Source organism: Hetaerina americana, unplaced genomic scaffold (genome assembly GCF_022747635.1).
Source record: "Hetaerina americana unplaced genomic scaffold, ioHetAmer1.1.p SCAF_23, whole genome shotgun sequence".
NCBI lineage: Eukaryota > Metazoa > Arthropoda > Insecta > Odonata > Calopterygidae > Hetaerina > Hetaerina americana.
Window position 1 is genome coordinate 4,246,606 of NW_027286797.1, and position 17,299 is coordinate 4,263,904.

General features: G+C 38.4%; 1 protein-coding gene across 1 annotated transcript in view; it reads right to left on the bottom strand.

The window, feature by feature from the left end:
- LOC139689436 (serine-protein kinase ATM-like) overlaps positions 1–17,299 on the bottom strand; it is a 38,716-nt gene that overhangs the window by 621 nt on the left and 20,796 nt on the right. The window contains exons 10-11 of the mRNA XM_071586559.1: positions 16,897–17,011; positions 5,464–5,801 (exon numbers count right to left, since the gene is read on the bottom strand). Coding sequence (XP_071442660.1) covers positions 5,464–5,801; positions 16,897–17,011 — 453 coding nt within the window. The remainder of the gene's footprint in view (positions 1–5,463; positions 5,802–16,896; positions 17,012–17,299) is intronic.

Sequence of the window (17,299 nt, forward strand, 5' to 3'; positions counted from 1 at the left end):
GTTAAAAACACTATTGAGGAAGGCAACGGGAAACCACCTCAATTATCATTCCCTAGAAAAATATGATGGACAATAGAGATAATTTGAGTCCTGGCAACCACGGGGCTCGGCCCAATCGGCCGTGTGTCGTACCCGGCAGCGGGGGAGGCAAGGCTTCCGCGGTCGTCATCCCACGAAACCCTTGCAAGGGAAAACCAGCAGCAGCAGGACAGAAGACGCAGGAGAAGAAAACCAAATTAGTTAGAATAGGAACGTGGAATGTTAGGACAATGATGAGGACAGGGAAATTGGAGAATGTTAAGCAAGAGATGTAAAGGGGAAATATAGATATTTTAGGTCTATGCGAGGTGAGATGGAAAGATAGCGGGGATTACTGGAGTGATGAGTATAGAATAATATACAGCGGCGGGGACGAGAGCCAACGAGGGGTTGCCATAGTATTAAATGAAGAGGTAGGAAGAAGCGTAGTCAACATAGAGCAGGTAACGGATAGAATACTACTAGTGGAGATAAAAGCAGAACCGACGAACTTAGTTATTATTCAGGTATACATGCCACCGAGCAACCATAAAGAAGAAGAGGTCGATAGGATATACGATCAGTTAGAGGACATGATCGCGTGTGTTCATGCAGGGAAACATTTGATAGTGATGGGGTATTGGAATGCGACGGTAGGCGAAGGAAGAGATGGTGATGAGGTGGGGGACTACGGTTTAGGCACGAGGAATGACCGCGGGGAGAAAGCAGTTGAGTTCTGCAGGAGACAGGGGTTAGTCATCACCAACACTTGGTTTAGACACCACAAAAGACGCAGGTATACATGGAAAATGCCAGGTGACTCAGGAAGATATCAGCTAGATTATATCCTGGTTAGACACAGGTTTAGGAACAGTGCGATAAATTCCCACAGCTTCCCGGGAGCGGATGCGGACTCAGACCACCATTTAGTTGTTATGAAATGTAGCGTACGTTTCAAAAAGATAAGGCAGGGGCGGCGAGTTAGAAAATGGAATGTAGAAGCGTTAAATGGGTTGAAAAGGAAGGAATACAAACAGGCGGTAGAGAAAATCATGGAGGATGGTAAAGGGCTTAGTACTATCGAAGAAAAATGGGAAATGATCAAGAAGGGGTTGTCTAAAGCCGCAAAAGACACTATTGGAACCGTTAACGTTAAAAGGACTAGGAAACCATGGATCACGGATGAGATGATTACAAAGTTGGATGAGCGGAGAAAATGGAAGAATATGAATACAGAATTAGGCAAAATGAAGTACAAAGAATTGAACAATAAATTGAGGCGGGCAACAAATAAAGCAAAAGAAGCATGGTGGAAGACGCAGTGCGAGGAAATGGAAAGTCTGCAGAGGAAGGGTGAAATCGGTGCGCTGTACAGCAAAGTTAAATCGTTATCGGGAAGTAAGAAAGGAAGAGCTATGCTAACAGTTAGAGATAAGCCGGGTAAGGTAATAGTTGACGCAGGAAAGATCCAAAAGAGATGGAAGGAGTATATAGAAGAACTGTATGGTAAAGAACTTAGACCAACAAAGTTAGACATTGAAAAAGAAAATGACGTAGAGGAGGACAGCTTAGGTCCAGGCATACTAGACAATGAGATAGAAAGGGCATTAAGGGAAATGAAACTAAATAAGGCCGTGGGGGTAGATAACATTCCCGTGGAACTTTTAAAATGCTTAGGAAAATGTGGGAGGAAGAGGCTATATGGGCTGATCCGTAGTATTTATGAGGAGGGAATCTGGCCGGAAGACTTTGTGAGATCAGTTTTAGTTCCTATTCCGAAAAAGGTAAAGGCCACGTCATGTGAGGACTATAGGACAATTAGTTTGATATCCCACGCAGCTAAAGTTGTTCTCAGGATCATAAACAAAAGGATAGAGAGTAGGGCAAATGATTACTTAGGGGATGATCAGTTTGGGTTTAGGAAGGGGAGAGGTACGCGTGATGCCATTGCAGTAATGAGATTATTAATCGAGATGAATATAGAACACAACCAGGAGGTATTTGCCTGTTTCGTAGATTTCGAAAAAGCGTTCGATAGGGTGAAAATGGGAAAAACTAATGAGTATATTGCAGAAAATAGGAATAGATTGGAGGGAAAGGAGGCTAATCCGCAACCTGTACATGTCTCAGACTGCTCAGGTGCGGGTGGGAAACGGGGAGTCAGGATGGGCAGTGTTAGGAAGGGGTGTAAGGCAGGGTTGCCCATTATCACCGTTGCTGTTCAACCTGTATGCAGAGGAAATGATCAAAGAGGCATGGGAAGAACTCGAGGTAGGAATGAAAGTGGGCGGGGAATTCGTAAAATCAGTTAGGTTTGCTGATGACAAAGCCTTAGTTTGTCAGTCAGCCAAGGGGCTGCAAGCATTGCTGAGTGAATTGGAAATTCAGTGCGACAGGTATGGGATGAGAATCAATATTAATAAAACAAAGGTTATGCGATTTTCTAGAAAGAAAAAGGCCAAGATTAACATTAAAATAGGAGGGCCAAAACTACAGCAGGTAGAACAGTTTACGTATCTCGGTAGTGTTTTGGACCAACACGGTCAAAGTAGTAGGGACGTAAGGAGAAGAATTGCCCTAGGCAAAGAGGCTTTCACAAGGAGGAGGGAGTTGATGACGGGAACTTTGAGTAAGGATGTTAAGAAAAGACTCGTAAAAACTTTGATATGGAGCGTAGCTATGTACGGCGCGGAAACGTGGTCATTGAAGCAGGAGGATAGACGTAGACTGGAGGCTTTTGAAATGTGGGTGTGGAGAAGAATGGAGAAGGTGAAATGGACAGAGAAGAAAACAAATGAGGAAGTACTGTGTATGGTGGACGAAGAGAGGGGTTTGTTGGGAGCAATCCTATGGAGGCAGGAAAAGTGGATGAAGGGGGTGTTGACCGACAGTGGGATGTTGAAGACTGTGATAGAGGGTAGAATGTTGGGCAAAAGAGGAAAGGGAAGGAACAGGATAGGGATGTTGGACGGGATGAAGGGAGGAAGAAAGTACTCAGAGATGAAGAGGGACCTGATATAGAGTAGGATGATGGATTTTGTGTTTTGTTATGAGTAATAAAATATTTGTTTGGAAGTTGTGTCCATCCGAAAACCTACCTTAACCGGTAGATTACCTTAAAAAAAAAATATGTTAAATAACCTCTCCTGACTATAACCTTGATTTGGTGAAAGGGCTTGTGCATTCCAATGACCCCTAGAGCTGTGCTCACGGAGGTAAAAATAATTGCTCCTGGTGTGGTCACCCATACCAGATAGGTCAAAGGTTAGGAGCCAGATGAAAGGTAGCCCACACAGCGTCTGTTCCTCCCTGAGGAGGCTGAAATGGTGTCTGACTCCAGTGGGGCAGCCAGTAAGTGATGCTGTAACATTAAAAACACTATTGTGGAAGGCAACGGGATACCACCTCAATTAACATTCTCAAGATTTAAATGATGGACAATACAGAGATTTTGAGTCCTGGTAACTACAGGGCTTGGCCCAACTGCCCGGCAGCCGGGAAGTCAAGGCTTCCATGGTCGTTATCCAATGAAACCCTTGCAAGGGAAAACCTGCAGTAGCAGGACAAAAGATGCAGAAGAAGAAGGCCACAGTAGTGATAATAGGAACGTGGAATGTTAGGACAATGAAGAGGATAGAGAAATTGGAGAATGTTAAGCGAGAGATGTAAAGGCGATATATAGATATTTTAGGTCTATGCGAGGTGAGATGGAAGGATAGCAGGTATTACTGGAGTGATAATTATAGAATAATATACAGCTTAGGGGACAAGAGCCAACGAGAGATTACCATAGTATTAAATGAAGAGGTAGGAAGAAGCATAGTCAACATAGAACATTACTAGTTGAGATAAAAGCAGAACCAACAAACTTGGTTATTATTCAGGTGTACATGCCACCAAGCAACCATAAGGAAGAAGATCGATAGGATATATGATCAGTTAGAGGAATAATCGCATGTGTTGCTGCAGGGAAACATTTGATAGTGATGGGAGATTGGAATGCAACGGTAGGTAAAGGAAGAGACGGTGATAAGGTCGGGGACTACAGTTTAGGCACGAGGAATGACCGCGGGGAAAATGCAGTTGAGTTCTGCTAGAGACGGAGGTTAGTCAACACCACTGCTTGGTTTAGACACCACAAAAGATGCAGGTATACATGGAAATTGCCAGGTGACTCAGAAAGTTATCAGCTGGATTATATCGGTTAGACACAGGTTTAGGAACAGTGTGATAAATTCACACAGCTTCCTGGCAGCAGATGCAGACTCTGACCACAATTTAGTTGTTATGAAATGTAGCGTCCGTTGCGAAAATATAAGGCAGGGGCAGCGATTTAGAAAATGGATTGTAGAAGCATTAAATGATTTGAAAAGGAAGGAACACAAACAGGCAGTAGAGGAAATCATGGAGGATGGTGAAGATCTGAGTACTATTGAAGAAAAATTGGAAAGTATCAAGAAAGGGTTGTCTAAAGCCGCAAAAGAAACTAATGGAACCTTTAATGCTAAAAGGACTAGGAAACCATGGATCACGGATGAGATGATTACAAAGATGGATGAGCTGAGAAAATGGGAGAATGTAAATACAGAGATAAGAAAAATGAAGTACAAAGAATTGAATAATAAATTGAGGCGGGCAACAAATAAAGCAAAAGAAGCATGGTAGAAGATGCAGTGCAAGGGTATTGAAAGTTTGCAGAGGAAGGGTTAAATTGGTACACTGTATAGCAAAGTTAAATCTTTATCGGGAAGTAAGAAAGCAAGATCTATTCTAACAGTTAGAGATAAGTTGGGTAAGATAATAAATGATGCATGAAAGATCCAAGAGTGATGAAAGGAATATATAGAAGAACTGTATAGTATAGAGCTTAGACCAACAAAGTTAGACATTGAAAAGGAACATGACGTATAGTAAGATAGCTTCGGTCCAGGTATACTAGATGATGAGATAGAAAGGGCATTAAGGGAGATGAAACTAAAAAAGGCCGTGAGGATGGATAACATTCCTGCAGAACTACTGATATATATAGCAAAATGTGGGAGAATAATAAATAAATAATAATAATAATAATGATAATGATAATAATGATAATGATAATAATGATAATGATAATGATAATGATGATAATGATAATAATGATAATAATAATTATAATAATAATAATGATAATAATAATAATAATAATAATAATAATAATAATAACAATAACAATAATAATTATAATAATAATAATAATAATAATGATAATAATAATAATAATAACAACAACAACAACAATGATAATATATTAATGCAATACTAAACATACCATGGAAAATATCTCTTGAATGATCATGGTATGTCTGGAAATAGAATTATATTGAAGTCCAAAGACTAAATTTAAAGCTCATGAGGCATAATAAACATAATATAAAGAGGAGAGTGGCCTAGATCAAAAGTCCTCACCTTTTCGGGTACTAGCCTCTGTTGATATATTGCTGGTTTTATCACATGTAGACTTGGGGTCTGCAGCACTAATCTTGGATGTGCTGACATCAGCTGGAAGCACTGGAGAATCCAATGCTATAGGCAATGAGGAATTCTCTTCAGGTAAAGCAGTAACTAAATCTGCATTGTCTGGTGGTAATGTGATCAATACATTACTGCTCTCAAGATCTACCTCCATAATTTTATACCTAGGCTTAATAGTCCATGCATATAGTGGATCATATATAAGAACCTCTAGGACTGCTAGAATAATTTCACGATGCTTTCTCATTAGAGTCATGGTGACCTCACATGATCTGTGGAAAAATATATATAGATTATATGCCCATTCATGTTAAAACTGCTAACAAATTAAAAATATTTTCTCAAATAATTGAAAAACAATTCACATTCAAATAGTGCGTTCCTATTCATTTAATGTAAATTATGTATTATCACATTGATAAGGTTAATTTAAAAATCATTAAAAAATTAATAATATGAATACACCCACACACATATACACACATGACACGCAATGTTCTAATCCTTCATGATGTTATATCATTGCTAAACTATTATCCTTTCCTCTTGTGTGTTGTCTATTTCTCAATTGGTAGGTGTAACAGCTCCTGAATGCTATCTCTTAGCCAAAGAATCAGGATACTTGGTTGCATAAAGCATCACAGGTCTCATTTTGAATTACGTTTCCTGGATAGCTCAAGTGGTTAAGATCATCTGCCCAGAAAGTGAAAAGATCCGGAATTTTAGTCCCAGTTTAAGAAATATTTTTACACTTGTGATTTTCCTGATTTCATCTTCCCCACCTCTATCTATCATCTATTCAATGTGAATGAGTATATATATACATATATATATATATATATATATATATATACTATATATATATATATATATATATATATATATATATATATATATATATATATATATATATATATATATATACTATATACATATTTCCCTCCCCAGATTACAACCTTGGCAAGGTGGAAGAGCTTGTGTGTTGAAATGACCACTAGAACCCCTAGAGATATGCTGGTGGGAGTAATAATAATTGCTCCTGGTAAGGTCACTCATACCAGATAGGTCAAAGGTTAGGAGCCAGATAAATGGTAGTCCACGCAGCATCTGTTCTTCAGTGAGGTGGCTGCAGTGGCACCTGACCCCAGTGGGGCGGCCAGTAAGTGATGGTGTCACGTTAAATACACTATTGAGGAAGGCCAACCACCTCAAAGCCAACCTCCAAAGGAAACCACCTCAATTTTCATTCCCAAGGTTTAAATGCTGAATAATACAGAAAAAATGAGTCCTGGCAACTATAAAGCTTGGCCTAATTGGCTGTGTGTCGTGCCCAGCAGCCAGGGAGGCAAGGCTTCCATGGTCGTAATCCCACAAAACCCTTGCAAGGGAAAACCAGCAGCTGCAGAACAGAAGATGCAGAAGAAGAAGGCCACAGTAGTGAGAATAGGAATATGGAATGTTAGGACAATGAAGAGGATAGGGAAATTGGAGAATGTTAAGCAAGAGATGTAAAGGAGAAATATAGATATCTTAGGTCTATGCGAGGTGAGATGGAAGAATAGCGGGTATTACTGGAGTGATAATTATAGAATAATATACAGCAGTGGGGACAAGAGCCGATGAGGGATTGCCCTAGTATTAAATGAGGAGGTATGAAGAAGCATAGTCAACATGGAACAGGTAACGGATATATTATTACTAGTAGAGATGAAAGCAGAACCAACGAACTTGGTTATTATTCAGGTGTACATGCCACCGAGCAACCATAAGGAAGAAGATTGATAGGATATATGATCAGTTAGAGGAATAATCGCATGTGTTGCTGCAGGGAAAGATTTGATAGTGATGGGAGATCAGAATGCAACGGTAGGTGAAGGAAGAGATGGTGATAAGGTTGGGGACTACAGTTTAGGAATGACCACGGGGAGAAAGCAGTTGAGTTCTGCTGGAGACGGAGGTTAGTCATCACCAATGCTTGGTTTAGACACCACAAAAGACGCAGGTATACATGGAAAATGCAAGCTGACTCAGAAAGTTATCAGCTGGATTATATCCTGGTTAGACACAGGTTTAGGAACAGTGTGATAAATTCACACACCTTCCTGGAAGCAGATGCAGACTCTGACCACAATTTATTTGTTATTGTATTATTATGAAATGTAGCGTCCATTACAAAAAGATAAGGCAGGGGCAGCGAGTAAGAAAATGGAATATAGGAGCATTAAATGGTATAAAAAGGAAGGAGTACACACAGGCAGTAGAGAAAATGATGGAGGATGGTGAAGATCTGAGTTTTATCGAAGATAAATTGGAAAGCATCAAGAAAGGGTTTTCTAAAGCCACAAAAGAAACTATTGGAACCATTAACGTTAAAAGGAATAGGAAACCATGGATCACGGATGAGATGATTACAAAGATGGATGAGCTGAGAAAATGGGAGAATGTAAATACAGATATAGGCAAAATGAAGTACAAAGAAGTAAACAATAAATTGAGGTGGGAAACGAATAAAGTAAAAGAAGCATGGTGGAAGACGCAGTGTGAGGATATGGAAAGTCTGCAGAGGAAGGGTGAAATCGGTGCGCTGTACCGCAAAGTTAAATCTTTATCGGGAAGTAAGAAAGGGAGATCTATGCTAACAGTTAGAGATAAGGCGGGTAAGGTAATAGCTGACACAGGAAAGATCCAAGAGTGATGGAAGGAATATAAAGAAGAACTGTACAGTAAAGAGCTTAGACCAACAAAGTTAGACATTGGAAAGGAACATGATGTAGAGGAAGATAGCTTAGGTCCAGGCATATTAAACAATGAGATAGAAAGGGCATTAAGGGAGACAAAACTAAATAAGGCCGTGGGGGTGGATAACATTCCCGTGGAACTTTTAAAATGCTTAGGAAAATGTTGGAGGAAGAGGCTATATGGGCTGATCCGTAGTTTTTATGAGGAGGGAATCTGGCCGGAAGACTTTGTGAGAACAGCTTTAGTTCCTATTCCGAAAAAGGTAAAGGCCACGTCCTGTGAGAACTACAGGATCCCATGCCGCTAAAGCTGTTCTCAGGATCATACACAAAAGGATAGAGAGTAGGGCAAATTATTACTTAGGGGATGATCAGTTTGGGTTTAGGAAGGGGAAAGGTACGCGTGATGCCATTGCAGTGATGAGATTATTAATCGAGAGGAATATAGAACACAACCAGGGGGTATTTGCCTTTTTCGTAGATTTCAAAAAAGCGTTCGATAGAGTGAATTGGGAAAAGCTAATGAGTATATTGCAGAAATTAGGAATAGATTGGAGGGAAAGGAGGCTAATCCACAACCTGTACATGTCTCAGACTGCTTAGGTGCGAGTCAGGAACCGGGAATCCGGTTGGGCAGTGTTAGGAAGAGGTGTAAGGCAGGGTTGCCCATTATCACCATTGCTGTTCAGCCTGTATGCAGAGGAAATGATTAAAGAGGCATGGGAAGAACTGGAGGTAGGAATGAAGGTGGGCGGGGAATTCGTAAAATCAGTTAGGTTTGCTGATGACCAAGCTTTAGTTTGTCAGTCAGCCAAGGGGCTGCAAGCATTGCTGAGTGAATTGGAAATTCAGTGCAGGATGCATTACAGGTATACGATGAGAATCGATATTAATAAAACAAAGGTTATGCAATCTTCTAGAAAGAAAAAGGCTAAGCTAAACATTAAAATAGGAGAGCAAAGACTAGAGCAGGTAGAACAGTTTGCGTATCTTGGTAGTGTTTTGGACCAACACAATCAAAGTAGTAAGGACCTTAGGAGAAGAATTGCGCTAGGTAAAGAGGCTTTCATAAGGAGGAGGGAGTTGATGACATGGACGTTGATTAAGGATGTTAAGAAAAACCTCTTTGATATGGAGCGTAGCTATGTACGGTGCGGAAACGTGGTCATTGAAGCAGGAGGATAGACGTAGACTGGAGGCTTTTGAAATGTTGGTGTGGAGAAGAATGAAGAAGGTGAAATGGACAGAGAAGAAAACAAATGGGGAAGTACTTCATATGGTGGGTGAAGAGAGGGGTTTGTTGGGAGAAATCCTATGGAGGCAAGAAAAGTGGATGAAGGGGGTATTGACTGCCAGCGGGATGTTGAAGACTGTGATAGAGGGGAGAATGTTAGGCAAACGAGGAAAGGGAAGGAACAGGATAGGGATGTTGGACGGAATGAAGGGAGGAAGAAGGTACTCAGATCTGAAGAGGGACCTGATGTAGAGTAGAATGTTGAGTTTTGCTAGCAGTCACAAAATTTTATTTAGGAGCTTTGTCCAACAAAAACCTACCTTAACCAGTAGATTACCTAATAATAATAATTATTTACTACCTATAAATTAAAATGTATTTACCCTCTCTACCTTGCTTTTAAGAATTTTCTCCTCTTTTCTATAACCATTTTTAACATTCCATTGCTTCTCAATATTGTCTGCATCCGCTGGTCCAACCATCTTCTAATTCCACCCTACAACCATCTCTCTACCCTCTGTGTTATTATTGTATGAGCGCTGATTTTCTTTCCATCCATATTAGTTTATGAACTCATTTCCACTACCTCAATTAAATATCCTCAAATATGCATTGTTGCAAGTTTGCGACATGGTACTCCTTTCCTGGCTCCTCCGAATACGCCAAGCGATCAAAATCACAATGTTGCAAGTATGCAGCATGGTATTCCTTCCCTGGCTCCTCCAAAAATCCCACGTGATCAAAGACAATGTTTCAAGAGTATTCCTCTCCCGGCTCCTAAATTGGGTATAAAAGCCCTGATCGCGGGGCGAAAAGAGGTCAGTTGGTTATCTGGCGGTGACCGGTAGAGCACGATGCTTCGGCTATGTTGCGCTTGTCGCGACAGCGTGTCCTATTTCTGACTCAACTTTGGACGAGGGCTCTGCCCAGGTCATGCGTGTCGTGACCGCGTCCGCGGTGCCATACTCCCTTCCTTCCCGACCGACGCGCGTTGGGTTACTGAGGGTCTAGCCATCCATAAATTGTGTATACCTTTGTAAATTGTGCATTATAACTGTATGTTGTATAATAAACGATTGTTTGGGTAAGACTCGGTGTAATTATTCTGACTTTCCCCGATGCCCTTTGTGTAGCACCATAAGAAACGCCCCTTGCAACAACATATTGTCTTGAAACTGTGATCATGTTTCCAAGCCATAAAGAAGTATATTCAGATTAATAGTTTTTACCTAGGTAATTGCTATGAGCATTATAATTATTGGATTAGCTTCTGGGGCTATAGTCATTTATAATGTCAGGAAGAGGTAAAATTCAATTTAGATGCGTACTTGTAAGGAGATTACAACGATGTGAGGGAAATGCTAAGTGGTAGTCAGTCAAATTTAAACAAAATCAGCCAAAAGATCCATTTCCATTCTAATGACTTACCTAAGTATAATAATTGAATGGTTTCCCATGCAACATCCAAGAAGATATCACATAGAAAAGAATATACTTCAACATTTGAATTTTTATTTTAAAGTCTCAAAGTGAGGAGCCATATTTTAATATTCATGAAACAATAAATGCCTCTGGATGTGGAGAAGAATGGAGAAGGTGAAATGGACAGAGAAGAAAACAAATGAGGAAGCACTTGGAATGTTGGGCAAAGAGAGGGGTTAGTTGGGAGAAATCCTATGGAGGCAGGAAAAGTAGATAAAAAGGGTACTGATCGGCAGCCAGGGTAGAGTATTGGATTACTGACCGGAGGGTCCTGGGTTCAATTCCTGGGCAAGGCACTCTGGGCACCTGCAGCTCCACCCAAGCTATGTGATTTTTTGGGCACCAGGTCTTCCTGGGAAACCATAACCAGCACAGGGAAAGGAACTGGCCCCCATACCCTGATGAGTTAATTTCACACGCCGTCGGGCTTAGTACTGGGTGAACTCTGCCATCACCTACCAAACCGACCCTCGGGTTGATTACTGTGTTTATATATATCTATCTTTGAAATGGAATGCTCTTCAGCAATGCACAAACATATAGAAACACAGATGTAGATTTTTAGACCATAGAGACACACAGAAAGGACACTCGAAATGCTACCTTGATCAAAAATTTCCCGGAATTTATTCAGAAAATTAAAAATACAAGTTTATTCATCTAAATCTATATTGTCCCCTTCAAAGTAATCCCCATCGACTGCAACACACTTATGCCAGCGCTTGATCCAATCCTCGAAACATTTTTTATATTCGGTTTTCGGTATGTCCATCAGTGCTTCCTGCGATTTTTCCATTACTTCCTCTCGGCTGCTAAAACGCGTTCCCCGTAATGGTTTTTTAACTCGATTGAACAGAAAGAAGTCACAGGGAGCCAAATCAGGTGAATTCGGTGGCTGTTGGATGGTATTTGTTGCATTTTTCGTCAAAAAATTACGAATAATGATAGCACTGTGCGACGGTGCGTTATCATGGTGCAAAATCCACGAGTTTTCTGCCCACATTTCTGGTCTCTTTCGGCGAATTGCTTCACGCAAACGTCTCATAACCCCCAAATAATACTCTTTGTTTACTGTCTGGCCTTCTGGCAAAAATTCATGATGCACTACACCGTTGTAATCCATGAAAACCGTCAGCATTGCCTTCTTTTTTGACTGAAAACGACGTGGTTTTTTTGGTCTCGGCTCATTTGGTGAATGCCATTCACTTGCCTGATGTCTGGATTGCGTGTCGTACTCATAAACCCACGTCTCGTCTCCAGTAATGATCCTTTTGATGAATGTGGGATCGGATTCAGCCTCGCAAATCATGTCTTTTGCGACGTCAACACGGTCTCTTTTTTGCATGAAATTGAGGTCTTTCGGCACCAACTTTGCTGCTACACGACGGAAACCCAAATCATTAACCACAATGTCTTGGGCGGATCCATAGGCAATGTTCAAGCCCTCCGCTATTTCTCTGATGGTTAATTTGCGGTTATTGACCAACATTTCTTTTACTTTATCAATTTTTTCACCGACTTTCGATGTCGATGGTCTGCCACTGCGTTCATCATCTTCGATTGACTCACGACCACTTCTGAACCGCTCGTGCCACTGGTAAACGACCGTTTTTTTAGAGAATCGTTGCCGAAACACTTTTCCAACATTTCCAACGTCCGTGCGCCACTAAATCCGTTTTTTTACGCAAAATTTAATACAAGTTCGTTGTTGCAAATTTAAATCCATTTCTGAAATTGTAAAAAATCGTCAACACACACAGAGATAGATGTACTCTTGGCTACGTAACTTTTGCAAATGTCAAGTTATGACACTAAGATTTAAAGGGAATATCAACAACAGATGTACCAATTTAACAAAAAAACAGAACTCAAATCGGAACGATGGGAGCGCCACACGGTGGTTATTCCGGGAAATTTTTGATCAAGGTAGTATATATATATATATATATATATATATATATATATATATATATATATATATATATATATATATATATTCATGAGAGAAACATAACTTTGGCGCAATAGAACAAGAACATAAAATAGATAACATGTAAAATGGCAATAAGATTTGCTGAAAGGGCCTGCAGTGTTGAAAATCCATTGTCTGCTGGTAGACAGAGGGAGCCTACTGCGCCACTTAACCTCAAACATCACAGAACAGACAATGAGTAGCAATTTGAAGGTATAATTGCTCATTCACGCTTTCTTGGGGTGGGGATAATTTTAGGTCCTACTTGCTGTTCTGCCTGTTCAATTCTGGGTCGTACTCAAACAAATTCAACCCAGTATTTGTCTTGGGTTAAGACAGAGTTAACAAAGTCTGGCTCATTTCAATAAAATTCAACGGTTTATGACAAGGCAAAACTCAAAGTACTTCCATCAATCATTTCAGCCCAAGCTTAGTGCAGACCTTGTGCATTTCAAGATCCTGGGTCACTTTCTCATGTACTGCAAATGTGGAGATGTATAGGGTGTCAGCAATGCTAGATGCTCAGTCGATGCTTGGAGCTAAAAACTTTGCATACACGATTCACGTTTTTGCCGGTTCTGGCTATTGTTAGGCATTCAAAACGGGGTATACCGGTGACCTCCCGGCCTTCCTTGAACACCTTATGTGTCCTCCCAGACTCTGACTGGACCTTGAAATTCAGTTGTCCTTGAAGGCTTATTAAATTAACCAGAACATTTCGGTTGCATTCTTTCCACTCTGTGCGTAAAACTTGATGGAGTATTGCTGCTCAATCAAACTCCTCATCATGCCGTGGTAGAAATTTGAAAAACGCACTTTATGCAGAGCTAGGTCTTTCCAATCAGACTATTTGGTGCAAACTAATAACCTGCTGCATTGAAAAGACCATTTACCTTATTTCCCAACCGGTTTCACTGCACGGCCATACGTAATGGTGTTACAAGAAAATCATTTATGAGATTTACAAATCAGAATTATATATTTGCATATGATATAATTGTGTGTATATATATAGACTTGTACATATATTGAAATGAGAAAAACTACCATATGGTGAATGTCCTTTCACATGAATACAGAAATAAGAAAAATGGATAAGGAAAGGGAAAGATTAAGACGGGTATGCTAATGATGGTTGAACCAGGAAGCTCATGCAAACAAAAAACTTTCCTTGACTGGGACTCAAAACATGAATCTTAAATTGTGCTTGTGCTCTAATCATTGAGCAGTCAAGGAAATAGAATTTGCCCTGAAATCTATTGTGGGTTTATGCCATCACTAGTCCCAAATCTTTGATGTTGTTGGGAAGTTTTTTACACACCAACATAGAAATGAATGCGGACACAAGAGATAAGGATTATAGTGAAACCAATCATAAAATGCCATTAAGGATAGGAAAAGTGTATTTTGTGGCATGCATAGTCTGAAGAAGGAAATGAACCATGTTAGTCAATGCATATTTAAACATGAAAACCCACCAAAAGGTGAAAACCTATTTATTTCCAGAATTTACATTCAAGCCTTTCACACAAAACTCGACACAGCTAAATTTATAATAGATGCATTTAGCAGTTCATAATTTATATGTACTCTTTAAGAAAGTTCAAATTTTGACATGGAAGTTTATGGGATCGAGTAACTGCTGAAAGTAATATGGAAATTTGCAGGTTGAACAACTTTTATTGATCTTTTTATCTTGTTGAGAAATACAAGAAGATAATAGAATATGAGAAATCATTTCAATGTTGTGACCATTATCTGCTGAAAAATAAATACCAGACTAAAGACATTAGTATATTTAAAGAATATCTGTTCAAGGTTTAACAAACTTTTTCCTGTAGTACCAAAAGGAAAAATGAATTTAATATTTGGGATAGTCAAATATTTTGTAAGCTTCTTTTTAGATGTTGGATTGGAAATCATAAGAACGGCAGCCTGTGTATTTTGGATGATGATTTTTGACAATTTAAAACAGTCTAGATCATGATCTTACATTTTCATTTTCTATGAAGACTTGCCTCTATAATAAAAATTAATCAAATTCTTTGTTTTTATAATATAAAGTTTATAAAAGTAAACTTTCAGTAGAAACTATGGTGAAGTGAATTTCATTATTAAAGGCACAGCTAATCACTAAGATTGGCAGTTATATTATGATTTCCTGTAGAATTGACCAGTTCCACTACACCAGTTTACTATGACATCTAGTGAAAAAATATATATTCCAGCATATTTTGTATAAAATAGGTAGACCAATTAGTTCTGATTAAAGATCTGCTGATTATTTGGACAAAATTTTACATAACCAGAACAATGAACCCTTTAATAATTGTTTCTGTACTTCAGGAACCTTGTAGCCTACAAAAGCTGTTTTACAATACTTTGCATTATTTTAAAAACTTTTTATCATAGAATATGAAACTTCTCAATTTTTTCCAAATATATTTCAATTATCAGCATGTCTTAATGAAGTTAATATAACTCTCTCGATGGAATGATATTTAAGTATGCCAGAGTAATGTAGACAGGTATTTACATAAACAAGATGGCATACAAACTGAAATGATTATTGAGACTAAAATATCTGAATGAATATCAATTAATCCTGAAGGCTATGGTGTGGAGTACCTAAATCAATCAATCTTGATTTAATTTTATTTGCTGCTAAGACATGTTTGAGACAATTATTCTCTCCACCTAAGGGGAAGATCAATCTTCACAAGATTTGATGTAAATTTATAAATTGATTAATAATCATATGGATTTAGCATTTTTGCACTACACAAGAATGTTTTCATTTATACTCTATGTATTATCAAGGTTAAAAAAGGTTGAACAATGAAGCTTTCTGCTGTATGCTTTGAGTTAACAATACTGAATCCAAGAACCCACCAAAAGTCAAATAATATAAGAATCTGAAGAATTTGGGCCAATAAAAATTTTTATCCACCATAGAACCTAATTAGTTAGCTTCAAAGATTCTTACATTCAAGTATGTGATGAGTCAGACAGTAGACCCCAAATGAGTGATAAAAAAGTTCTTGAATAGAATGTGACAGTAAGAAAAAATATTTTGAATATAATTGCTTGTGAGTGGGATGGGCAATTAGTTTCATAACGAGATTAGAACCAAGAATACCTTTGTAAGAAAGAACAAATACACATTTGTTCAGTCGCATGCATAGAGATTTAAAAAAATTTTTAATATAGATATTGATATGGATTATGTGGTCTAAAGAACAATTAATTATAATGAGACAAATTTCAATGGTATCCTCAATGAATAAAATGACAGTTTAGATGAGAAAAATACCATAGTAAGATAAAAGATGACATTAAGTGAGAAAAACACAACAACCTATTCTCTATCAATGATGATAAGATATTGCAACTTTTAAGGACTATTCATAGTGATATGTGCACATTTTATAAAAAAACAGGGATCAAAACTTTTTAAGGTTAAAAATCTCTTGGTTTTACTTGCCAAGTCTGTCTTTGCCCATGCAGAGGGACAAACAGTGAAAATATACTCCACAAAAACTATAAATAAAAAGTTATGTCCAATCTGTATTGCTTAAATTTGGTTTAAAAATTGAACAATGCTTCTAAAGACATTGCTTCTTCAGATAAATTTCTGAAGTGGTTCATTGCATTCCCCATTGAAAAACTTTTAAGTATAAAATATCGAAGGAAAAACTTGATGTTCATCAATTGGTGATATATGCATGAAAGTATTTTATTGGAGAACTGAAAGATAAATATTTTGAGAAAATAATCTCTTTGTAAGACAAAACTTGAAACATCAGTTTGACAAAATCAATTCGGAGACTTATTTTGAATTCCAAACTTCCTCTTTAAGTATCATTTCCTTTTGAATTTTACACTTTAAAATACTAGGCTTATTTAGGAAATTTCTGAAGCAAAACGAGTCTGTTACTTACTTTCGGAATACTCCTTCAACTCCTGAAACCCCCATTCCATCTACAATGTCACGAGTCAGTCTAAATGGCACTGTTTCAGGTGAGCTTATTGTCCTTCCTTGCTCGAAGGCAATTCCTAAAATACAAAGGATATCATAGAATGCCTATCATGTAAAGTTAAAACAATATTCTTCAATAAAAAATATATTTAAACCATTAGGCATCAATTTTCAATTAGGCTAAACATGTCTTCAAGCATGAAAAAATGGTTAATCTAAATATATTGATTTCATTATCATGAAAATGAAATATTTGCCACAAAAATTAATTAATAAACACTGAAAAATGGATCAAATTAAATGCAGAATGATGGCACCTGGTTACTGGGTACCCCCATGCATCGAATATTGTGGCTGTAGTAAAA